Source organism: Symsagittifera roscoffensis, chromosome 6 (assembly GCF_963678635.1).
Source record: "Symsagittifera roscoffensis chromosome 6, txSymRosc1.1, whole genome shotgun sequence".
NCBI lineage: Eukaryota > Metazoa > Xenacoelomorpha > Acoela > Convolutidae > Symsagittifera > Symsagittifera roscoffensis.
Window position 1 is genome coordinate 25,513,027 of NC_087067.1, and position 12,579 is coordinate 25,525,605.

The following is a 12,579-nucleotide window of genomic DNA, read 5'->3' on the forward strand; positions in this document are numbered from 1 at the left end:
TTTGTTGGTTGAGGAGAGTAATTGATTTCAGATCAATCGGTAATTTATTTATTTATTTTTATTCAAACATTGTCAAATTTGATAGTTTCTTAGAAAACTTACTTCACACAGGTTGTATATGTCCATTTTTGTTTGCCCGTTAGCGCCTCAACCTCGTCTCTATTATTGCTGAGAATTTATTTTTCACCGCATTCTTACATAGATGCTTAGCTATGATCGAACTGTCTGTAACAGTTCTTCGTAGATGGTAGAAAGTTTACCCTTTGATTTGTAAAGCAGCGAATTGGGGATCAATTGAACAATTCCCCCCTCCCCCCTGTTATGACCAATTGAGCTATACCCCCAGCCAAAAACGGCAAAACACTATAAAAAACGTTTTCTAACGCAATCAGGTGGTTCGAGTCTATATAGGTCGCCATCAATTGGCCGACTGAAGTTTTTTTTTCATATGAGTATCGAGAAAAAATATTAAAATATTTGAAAATACCAAAAACTTTAAAAAAATTTCCAATTTTTTGTTTGTGCAATCATTGCTTCGAGGTTAGCAAGTTACCAGGGTCAATACAATTATTGTCCCTGGTAACTTGCTATACAAAATAGTTTTATACAAATATAAGTAGTTGTTCAGGTCGTTATAAACAGGTCTCAAGTGCCTCTTGAGCTATCTCCCCAGAAATGGCAAGCCGAAATGGTGAACGAGGAGATTGCTGAATTGATCCCGAATTTGTTCCTTCGGCAGCTTAGCTGAGCCTTCATTCAGCCTTCCAACCGTTCGGCATTTTTACTTGATCCCAATTGCGCTTATTCGCAATCTGAATACGATGCTAGAAATCGAACAAAATACAACTCACAGAAAACACAGGCTACAAAATTGAGTGAATTAAAACAATGCCATGTCTGTCAAACGGCCATGCGTTACCGCTGCTCTCTTTGAGACACCTTTAAGTGTATGTGGTGTTGTTGTAACCTGTTTATGAAAATCCTCGATAAGGAAGGTATCAAATAACAATTAATGTGTTAAAATGAATGTGATAAAAGTACTGTTGGCCAATAGATTTTAGTGTCCGTTATACTAAAAAAAAGCTATTTTTCATGGTGTGCACGGAGCCGAACTCCGCCATACCCGTAACCCATCCGGAAAACCATTTTTGGCCCTTAATAATAGTTGATAATATTTTAGAGCCGCCTGCCCCAGAGCTGGGAGCAGTCTCCTTTTCGACCCTTGTGCCCGGCGAAGCAGTTCGACAATTCTGGAATGTATCTTCCAATTTGTACAACAACTTCGAAGTTGTCATCAACGGCCAACTGCAGGCAATGGTTAAACAAACAGGTGAGGGAAAAGTACTAGTGGTGAGGGAAAAACTACCCGGTCGAGGTGCTCACTTTAAGTTTCGACCGTATCGACAAAAATTCGGCTGTTTTCGACCGTGCTCGACGGAAACTGGCATGTTCCCGGGTATATGTTTCGACTTTCGAACAAAATGAGTTATCCAATATTAAACGTTATAATTTCTGCTTTTCGAGTATTATGATGCTTTTTATCAGAATAAAATGATTAGAACTATTTGCAACAATTGTGTTTTTCAAAATGTTTTCAAATGCAAAATGCTTTAAATGCATGAACAATTTTTGAGCTAATTTTTTTTCCATTTGTTGGAATACTGCTTGGCTATTTGAGTCGAAAATGCTTTAAAAAATACGTTGAAAATTGAAAACTTTTTTTTTTGTATTTTTCAACCGATCTTTAGGTACGTTTCGACGTGCTCAAGGCATGTTTCGAGCTTGCTATTTCGAGCCTGCTGTTTCGAGCGGCATGTTTTGAAACTGACATATACTCAACTTCAAAAGTCGAAACATAAAGTGAGCACCCCGACCCGGGTAGCTAAAACTCATTAAACTCTTTTAATAATGTTTGATTATTTGAAAAAATAGTTTGAATCGATTTTAAAAAAAGAATGTAACGCAGGTCGAAGTTTTATGCCCAGAAAATCAAAATCACGCCAAATATCATTCCATGATCAAAAATTTATAATCTTGACATCAAAAAATTAGACTTCCGTAAAAAGTACCCTCTCAGTTGCGCCGGTACGGATAACATTTTAAAAATCATAGTCTGGAAATAAATTTTCCGCGATCCTCGTTAAAGTTCGAAAACTTGTGGCGATAATCTACCAAACCATTAACTCAGGGCACGTTAAATACTTGTTTTGGCTTAACTAATTTACTATTTGAGTGTTGGTTTCATGTTTCAGAATTCAATTCTACCAATTTAACAGTTGGAGTCAGTTATGAGGTAGAAATTTACATGAACAGTTTTCTTCGACGAGTTGGACCGCAGGTTCTTGCTTACAACTTGAGTAAGTATGAAACAAAAAAAATATATTTGTCAAAGAAGTTTTTTTGCTTGTACCGACAATTTTTCCAATATTTACAGCTGTTCCAATATTTTCAGGATATGATTTTTGTATGAAATATCAAATATTTCAGGGATCAAGGAGTGATGGCTTTTTATTTTCTGATTGATATACAGGGTAATTTAAAAATAAGTTTCTTCTGAATCTGCACTCATTTCACAAACTATTGGGTTTTTGAAGTGATTCTCTCATAGGCAGCAAAAATTTGCCGAACCTGATAATATATGTCATTAAGTTATTGGATTGGTTTTGTTCATGGATGTTTTCGAGGATTAGTGAAAATTCTCAGTATTTTGAGCTGGAAGCTTCTATAGAACTGATATAAAACAACCAGATTTTAAACCAAAATGAACTTGAACAAAATTTTCAAATTCGGTTTTTTCTAAAAATACGTTGGACTAAAAATGGTGAGGAAAAAAACCTTCGAAGTTTTACCAGCATTTTTATGGCGCATTTTATATTGTAAAAATTCAAAGCAAGCCTACACCATTCAAACGAGTCAATTCGTTTGATTTAAAATTAAGGAAGCCAACAGGCCCAATTGTTGATATTCTTAAATAGTCGACTAGTCGAGCTTCATGCAAGTCGAGCAGTCACTGAATATTCTTTTTCGAAAATCATCCATCCACCTGCTAAGTAGAAAAGATATACAAAAAAAAACAAGTCTGTAAAAAGAAACCTGACTCTAGCATTAAGCAAAATGATAGAGTCTTGTCTAATTTTTAAAGATATTGAAAAGCTGAAAGCATGTATGCGAGTTTTAAACTTTTTAAGAAAATGTTTGCAACAATTACAGCACCGATAATGAGTTTTTATTTGAAACATTTTTGTATGGGAGCCCACTTTTCTACTTGACCTCTTATTAGATCTCTTTGGAGCTGTTGGTGATGAACTGAAAGGCCCTTCCAGGAAACATATTACGTTAATTTCATTAACAATGTAATATTTCTGGAGAAATGAAATCGAATTTAAATTCTTTGGATATAGCAGAGCAAAATGCCTAATCTTAATTTGGTACGATTTCTAAGACGGATTAAGTCTCTGCTTACGCGTTAAAAGTATTCCGTGTTAATTATTCCAAATTGGCCGAACTGGCAGTTTTTAAAACCTCATAGCTTTACAAAAAAGATCATAGGTGAATTATCTTTTTAAATTTGAGGACAACATTACTTTTCGACTGTTAAAAAAATCAAAATGGTTTGTAAAAAAAACGCAATTTGTCTGGAGAAAAAAAACCACCCGAGCACAGATATTCTTAGAAAAAAATCGGAACAAAAAGTAAGAGCTGTTCCGAGAAACACAAGATAAGAGTTTTACTCCAGTGACAAAACTTCACTCGTTAGTACTTCCAAATAAAAAATGAAAAGGTATAAATAACAGCAATGAATTGGGGAATTTAGAGTCCGGCCAAACTTGAAAAAAAAAACAAATAAAATTTGATTTCAACACAAAAGCGACTGAAGGAAAAATTGGGCAATGTTTATTGATTAAAAATTAGGCAAAGTAAAGCTATTTAATTGATTGTAGTCGAAAAATTTTTCTTCTCTATTCTGAAAGACTTCTCTATTCTTTCTATGCAGGAGTTAATCTTTTTTGCTCTTCTTTTAAAGTTTTTAAGTTTAATCTGTCAAAAAAAACTCAGAATTTGCCATTCCATGCAGGTTTATAATTTCTATTTCTTGGGTCTAGCACCTTTTTTCATTTTTTGTTCTTCTCTTGATTATGATTCATTGCACCTAGGTCTCTTGAAGTATACCCAAAAAAAGAAATTGGTTGATTAACTTGTTTTTTAATTAATTTTGTCGGCATTTTAAATCAATCTTTTGATACAAATGATAAAAATAATGATAAATTAATCGACAGTTTGTGTTTTGTTGTCGGTCTTTATACAAGACGCAAATAAAAATAGTAAATTAAAAACCAGAATAATTGGATGAAGATTACTTCATTTAATTAAATTCAATTAAAATGAGATAATAGTTTGAATCTTCAAAAAAACCCTTTCAACGTGGTGTCAAGAAAAAAATATATATATACTCTGTGTCTATAGGGACAAAACAGTGCTTTGGGAGAGCTCGAAAACCTCATTTTAACATATCTGCATTATTTGCATTATAGCTATCCTCAATTCAGTTTGAAAATCAAATAAGCTGCCTCAGGGGCGGATCTAGGATTTTTTCGAGGGGGGAGGCGGATTTTCAGTAAAATTTCGAAAATTTTGTCGACCTTTTTTTAGGTCGACCCAATTGATTTTTCGAGCTCTCCCAGAGCACTGTTTTGTCCCTATTTTGACCAAATTTTCTGCGCTGCAGGCAAAATTTTGAAAAACAGGCCAAAAAAAAGCGTTTTAAGGCACTTTTTGGGAAATTTTGACCAAAAAATAGCGTTTTTTTTTCGGCGCGCGCTACCTTCCTCAAAATTAGTATACATTGACGCCAAAGGCGCTTTAAGAAAATTTTCTAAGGTCCATCACCAAAAATGGATATCTCAAAATAGAACAAGTGGGGACCCTTTGGGTCGGCAGGGGGTCGAATCCCTGAGGGGGGGGGGGGGGGGAACTGCCTTGGATTCAGAGGCCGATCTAGTGTTTCAGCTATGGATTTTCAAAAAAGTTTTCAATCATTTCCAAACAATTCTAGAAAAAGCGCACCAAATGTCAAACGTTTTTGGCTCTTTTTTAATTAAAAAATTGATAAAAATTTAGGCCAAAGTTGCCATTAGAACAATTGTAGTCTTGGTTGACCCAAATATGATGCTATACTTGATGTTGTACAAAAATTGATGTTATACAAAAATACCAACGGCAAGAGTACCAAAGTACTTAAATAGGGGAGGACCCGCGCTTCTCTAAATTATAGCTACTACTTGGCATGTTAGCAGGGGTCTTAATAATTAAAACTTCACTATTCATGAATTTTGGTCATTTTTTTTCAAAATAAATTTGTTTTAGCTAACTCAAGAGAGAATTTGGGCGCCTCAAATATTACCCCTTTCTCGGCTACGCTGAACGTCGACATACAGCAATCAACTGATACAGAAAATGGCACCGATAACTGTCCGATCGGAAAACTGGAGCTAAGAGCTCAAGTGCAAGTGGCCGACTACGTTCCGCTGTTTCTCTCGGCAGATGAAATAGAAGCACGCCAGTCTTCAGATGTGGTTGGTGTTTCGTCAGCCTTGCGGGTGGGTGGATTGGATTCGGGCATCGTGTTTTGCTTCCAAGTGGCGCCTATCAATTCTTGCACCAATTCGACTATTGCTAATCGAACATTGAACAATTGTGCTCCTTTAGGTAAGAAAAAAAAATCAATATAATTTCCATAACTATGATGTTTTAGGTAAGAATAAAAAATCAGTAATTTCTATAAGTACGATCCTTTAGGTAAAAATATAAAAAAATCAACAGACTTTCTAAAACTATATTTATAAAATAGCCTGATTTTAGATTCAAATTATACTTACAAACGAAAAATTACAGGATTGTTAGAGCCTCTTTTTAACTTATTGCCACACTCATAAGGATCTTGAGTTTCTGTTAATTTACCTTTCGGCGCATTTTTTCCACTTTCAATCCGGTGATGGTTAATAAAAGTTAATTTTTCACTTGGAAAATTCCCAAACTAGATATATAGAAACAGTAAAACTAATGCATGATATGAAGTTATATCAAGTTTTGATTGTTTTTTTATTTCAATTTGTCGATTGATTATTCGTTATGATTGTTTTTTCTCCATTTCAGTGCCTCAACCGCTAAACCAGCAGACGAGTAACCTGACCTTTGCAGTTGACCTTGAAGATGGGTCACTCCTAATCACTGCGGCTTTGCGTCAGTTCACAGCCTCTGAGTTGATAGACGTGGTCGTTACTTGCTCTGCTCCGAACATCACAATTATCGACAGTGAGATTGATTCAATTCTGCAGTTAATGCAAATTTTTTGACAATTTTGGGAAAATTCCCGGTGGGGCTTGGCGGCTTAAGAAATTTCAACGTAGATTTGGTTTGGTTCGGTTATTGTAAATTCGGCTCGGTGTTTGGTTCGCTTCGGTATATGAGATAAAAAATCGATATAGAGTTTTTTCGGAGTGTAATGAGCTTTTCGGCGTTGTGTCCCAAAAAAGTCGCCCGTTTTGAGTGTTTGAGTTTCCTGAAACTGAACCAATCCGATCACTGTTTGTATTCGATGCTGTTAGGCATAGAAATTTTCACTCGTTTGTGCAAGTTTTGGATAGATAAATATATTTGTTCGCCCATATATTTGTTAAAAAGCTCGCCCATATACGTTTAAAACTCTGTTTTTCGATCCATAATTTGGTTATTTATGTCATAAATTTTATCAATAGGGCCAATAAAATTAGGATGTTTTGTATGCTGAGATCACTTACTCAGGCTGCTTTCTTCTTAGACAATTGCTATAGATTGTATTCGAGTATATATCTGCGTTGGGGCCTAGGAAATTAGACGATAAACAATTTAGACGGATGCTACAAAAACGAAGTTATTTTATTTTTTACTGATCTAGACGAAAAAGTTTTTAGAGGAAAAAGCTATGAAAAGGAAAGGGCCAACAAAATTTCTTCTTAAGAGTGAAGTTTCACAAATTTAAAAAGCACATAAAATGTCAATATCTATCAAAACAATTAGTTTAAGTGAACAAAAAATGTCAAATCCGAATTTTACAAGAGAGTTTTGAGTTGAATAAATTATGCATGATTGACTTGCAAAATTTTTGGCTACCGAAATTTACCTGCTGTCTCCAAACAATTATATTTTTCCCGCGCAATTTGATTGCAAACAATTTAAATCTCTCTCACTTTCGTCTATTTTCTCACAATTGCAGTTTTGCAAAATCGCAGAAATCGCAAAATTTATTGTCAGTGTCTGCTAAAGTGAAGAATAAGCGATTATAATAATGTGTAGTGAAGAATAATCGATTCAGCTTTCGCTTTGCAAAATTTCCGCATCACTCATTTGAGTAAGGCAGAAATGCGTGCCGAAATTTGCACGACGCGAAACAAAATTATAGTGGAAAAAATACTTTTCAATGTGGTTTTCTACTTATTGTATAACCGATTAAAATCAGGTCCCGCTTTATATTATTTTGATATATCCATTCTTGGTGACGGACACTAAAATTTTTTATAGGCGCATTTGGCGCCAAATATTCTAAATTTGAGGGTTCAGCGCAAAAACGCAAATTTTTGGTCAAAAATTGCGATATTAGCCGACAAGGAATCTGCATAAAATCACGCAAAAATGATGCAGACGCAAACTACACATTTTTTTTTGTTTCGGTTTGCAAATTTGTCAGTCGGCTCACATTTTTGATTCGTTTTAGTTAGTCCGAAAGGCGCTATAATAAAGATGCAAGCTTTTTTTTTTTAAATGCGTGCATTCTTATTCTTTGAAAATAAAATCAAAATTCGCTTTTAAAATTGTTGCGATTACTGGTTTATCTACCTGGATAAAATATGGGCCATACAAATCTCATTCTAATGTCTGAAAACATATCCTATTATTAGAGAGTTCATCAAACTTCAATAACTTTTTTTGTAAGTTTTTGGGCTCTAGTAAAAATTACAAGAATTTTGATTAAATTTAAATTTCAAAATTGAGCGTAAACTAATTTGATATCAGTTTCTTGAGTTTCATTTTCACTCAATGGATATTTTTGGTCCTCAAGCTCTGAACGATTGTTTTTGATCAAAGCAGACTGAATCCAGATTTTGTCAATCCCCACAATCTCAACCCGACGTTCTTTTTTCGGTCTCCGCGGTCTGAAACCGGAATTGTGTGTCCTCAAAATCTGAAACCCATTTTTTTGGTGCTCACAGTCTGATCCCGGTTCATTACGAGGTCAAACTGTGTATTTTGTGAAATGTAAGCGGATTCCGCAACAAGGACGCTACTCTCTGATCTATTTTTTTCGATCGTTTTTGATCGTTCCAACAAAATTTCAACATGTTTAAAGACTTGTCTCTGGATTTCAGGAACAAAAACATTAAATTGTACGCTTATCCAGTGTACAGTTTGGCCCCGTAATGTTTTTTTTTGGTCCTTTTGGTATGAAATCCAATACATTCGGTCCGCGGGGTCTGAAAACAGCTATTTGTGGTTGCATACGCTCTGAAAATCTTTTAGTTTGTTATCCACGATCTGAACCAGACCTTCTGAACATAAAGCCACGATCTTGACCCAGGATTGAGTCCAACACCCGGGGTTGACCCGGGATTGATTTAATGTCTTTTGTAATCCAATGAAATTCAGATGACGGCTCCAAACTGATGATCAGAGAAGCTGATGACGCTATTAAAAATCAGACGGCAGTGGAGTGCAGAACTGCGACATGTGCGTCCCAATCGGAGTCCGGAGGAGTCGGGTTCCAGTCGGAAGTGGTCGCTGGAGATAACCGGGAGGCTGGGTCGAAATGTGAGGTGGAAATCTTCACGCGAACAGGTTTCTCAGAATCAGAACACACGATAATTTCACACTACGAAGGTACGCTTCTTTTCATTCCGGGTTTGTAAATCAAATTCAGTTTTTTTGTTCATTACAAAAAATCGGACTGACAGTAATAGGTAACAAGACAATCTGCCAATTGGTAAAAAATAACTATGTGTTTAATGAAAATTGACAAAAAAATGAAGAAAGTTGTGAAGAAGCAAATGACTAAAAAAGAAACAAATGTGAAGAAACTTGAAACAAAATGTTGCGTATCGCCAGACATTTCACGGATCACTTTCATTGCAGTTGACTCAAGACTGTGATGATTTTACCATGACGTGGCGTTTTTCAAAATTTTACGAAAAGTTCCTTTGTTGGTCGATTAAATTGATTTTTTGAGCGCTTCCAGAACAGTATAAGGCAGAGCGGATTTAGGAGGTAGAGGGCGTTTTTTTCTGAAAATCATTTTTGTAAAATTTTTATACATAATTTTTATATAATTTTTACGTAAAAGCAATCTAAAAATTTTTTTCTGAAATTTTTTTGACAATCCACACCCCCCTCCACAAAATCCTAGATCCGCCCCTGATTCTAAACATGTTAAAACAAGAAAAAACGTGATAAGGCAGAGCAGATATTTTAACCAAAATATATTTAATTTTTTTGCTGTTTTGAAAAACATTTGGCGTTCAATTAAAAAGTTTGGCGTTCAGAGAATTCTCATAAGTATGGAAAATGTACGACTAACTATTTTTCACAGAAAAATATACCATCGTTTTCCCTCTTTTCGCTAGAAAATGAGTATAAGGATGATCTGTTTTCACTAATGTCTTTTCACTTTCCGAAAACAACGTGTAAATACTTTTTTTGTGCAATTGAATATATCTATTTTTTAAAAATTTGGCTTAACATTTAACGTAGTATGAGAATTGAGTGACAAACTTTTTTTCGCAAAAATGTAAATAATTTTTTTGTAACAGTTTATCCTAAAATGTCTTCTAAAATCCATCATATCAAGACTCAAACTTTCTAACTTTGCAAGTTTTTTCTTGAAGTTAGCAAAATTTGCGGATTTGAAGTTATACAAATCTCATAATATAGAATTCGTGTGATATGCATTTTTTCAAAAAAAGCAACGTGCCTTTCTATGTTTTTTTTGCGTGAATATTTGTTAGAACCCAATAGTTTATCGTATAGTGTTTTCAAAACCACTTGAATCCACCTTTAAACTATTTTCTTTTTTGAGAATAACTAGTGATTTGTTTCTCATCATACAAATTTTTTCACAAGTTCCATTTTTGGATTGTTTATTAGCAATTTTGATGTATGGAACTTGGGAGACTACTTAGTAAATAATTGACAATTAGAAGATTTTCGATTCATATAAATTTATATAAACTTCAGATTTTTTAAACTGCAGTTTTGCTTGATGCTGATACACCAATTGAACAAGCTATCTAAGTTAAGAATTTAGTATTTCAGCTTTCAAAGTTTGCTAAACGAGTCTGACAACTGATCGCAGTACAAATATCGAAAACGCCTGATTTCATTAGATTATATTTTAACCCAATTTTTAACACAGCCAAAAAGCTATTTGAGAAAACTGGCTTTTGGATTAAACGAAGGCTTATATAAAAATTTTTGAACCTAGAAAAAAAAGATGAATAAGATGACAAGTCACTAAGACGAGATTACAATAAGGCGACAAAATAATGTTGAAAAAATTTAAATGAACTGTTCGAATTTAAATGGTTTTTGTATTTCTCACAAGAACAAAAGGAGAATTGCATGTATGTTAATCTTTAAGTCCCAGCAAAAAAAGGTTGTCGTCTGAACAGCTGTCCTCTGATTTGCTGAACCCAGAGCGTGTGACTTAGCAAAGATTCAACCTGGTTCATTTCAATGATTAATAAAACTTACCATACCAATTTATTATAAACATCCATATTATAAACATTCATAAATATCCATGAACATCCATGAATAACAGCTGCAATGTACCTATCCAAAAGTTTTCACATATCGCTGCTTTCAATATTATATTTCAAGTGATTTTATCCTAAAAAATTGTTGTTGAAGTTCATAACTTTTTTGGAAAAAAGTAGCTAGACGGTCTATTAATTATATTGGGCTTTTTTGTCCAAGTCTTGTTGTTAGCAAAATGTCTTGTTGTTAGCATAAATGCAAGTTTTTTTATTTAGTTGCTCCAAGAGGTCGCTCACTGGAATTGAGCACTTTTAAGTTTTGAGATCACTGAAATTTTTGCTTAAGAGCGTATTTTTCATAAAAATCAGAACAAAAAAACAAAAAAAAACTTTTATTTTCTGTTCCAACTACCCTCGAATTAGGGGATGGAACTATGGCACAAGTTCCATTCCCAACAATGGCACAAGTTCCATCCCCAACTATGGGGATTGAACAAGTTTTGTTTTACTCTCTAAAAACTGTTCGGATATCAACTTAGGTCCACCATTGGGGCAGATAAATTGGGATTGTTTGGCCGTTGTTCTAGCATCACAGGCTGAGACCGCGTAGCTGGCCTCTTCAATGCACCTTGAGAGGTAGGGTTCGAGGTTTGAAGCCGATCACCTAGAGTGTTCTGACCAACTGAAATGTTATACCGAGAATTAGGTTTGAGGCAAATACGATTTTTCCTATAAACTTTCCCATTGTCAGTAACATAAGTATGATGGATAATACGGACGATCTTGAGCTTAGCAGGCTTAAAAACAGGTTTCCCCGATTGACGATCTTTAATTTTCCTAAAGATCTTAACTCGGTTAGGATCAGTCACTAGAAGATTTTCTAGTTAACTTGTTTTTGACGATCGACGAGGTTGCAAAGCTGGTAAACTTCGGGGATTAACTTGGGCCCCCAGAGGCGTCACATTCATTCCTGTCTTCGGAAAGCGAAGGGTGTTATGGTTAAGGCCTGACTTGAGAGAATGAGCGAGGTCCGAATGACGGGTTGCCAGTTCCTTGAGGAGCTTTTTTCCCCCATCCGGTGGAAGATTTCGCTTGAACTGCGACCACTTGTTTGCGGCCCGAGCAAGTTCGGCCAACGCCTTGTAGGATTCACTGTCCGCCACATTTCCATCCAGCGAAAACAAGGGTTTGAAGCGGCGAGCAACTGTAGGACAGGTACTGCCTCGAGAAACAACTTTCGCACGGTCCCGGCTATAATCTTGGCTGGCAGTCTGGTCCGGTGTTAAGAGGCTCCGCTCCAGTCCCTGGGCTGAAGTATCAGGTTGAACAACATTAATAAACTCTTGGGACCACTCAGTATTAGGTTTACGACCGAAAGGTAATTCAAGGCGATTTCTTAAGCACCGAGTGATTACTCTTGCGAATATCTTCAATACTTTGATGGATCGTTTCTTTAAAGTTTTTGAAATTAGGATCAAGTTTTGCAGCACCCAGTTTTCGCTTTATAGTCTGAATGTATCGTTCAACCAAACCACTGCCTCTATGGTCTCCGACTGGTGAGAGGATGTGTTTAATACCTCTTTTAGAGCAAAATTCCTGCTCTAAGTTTTTTTTAAAACCTGAACCGTGATCCGTTCTGATAGAATGAGGTAAACCATGAATACGAATGTAAGATGCAAGAAATTTAGTAACCTTTTTAGCCCCAGTATTTTTAGAAATTAGAACTGAAGGAAACTTAGAGAAACGATCGATTGCTAACAAAAGAAAGACCCTAGAACCCTTATCATCAAGTATAGGA

General features: G+C 35.3%; 1 protein-coding gene across 1 annotated transcript in view; it reads left to right on the forward strand.

The window, feature by feature from the left end:
* The window catches only part of LOC134848663 (uncharacterized), a 105,985-nt gene that overhangs the window by 52,213 nt on the left and 41,193 nt on the right, over window positions 1-12,579 (forward strand). Inside the window, exons 33-37 of the mRNA XM_063866181.1 lie at window positions 1,181-1,330; window positions 2,253-2,357; window positions 5,365-5,706; window positions 6,154-6,312; window positions 8,680-8,910. Coding sequence (XP_063722251.1) covers window positions 1,181-1,330; window positions 2,253-2,357; window positions 5,365-5,706; window positions 6,154-6,312; window positions 8,680-8,910 — 987 coding nt within the window. The remainder of the gene's footprint in view (window positions 1-1,180; window positions 1,331-2,252; window positions 2,358-5,364; window positions 5,707-6,153; window positions 6,313-8,679; window positions 8,911-12,579) is intronic.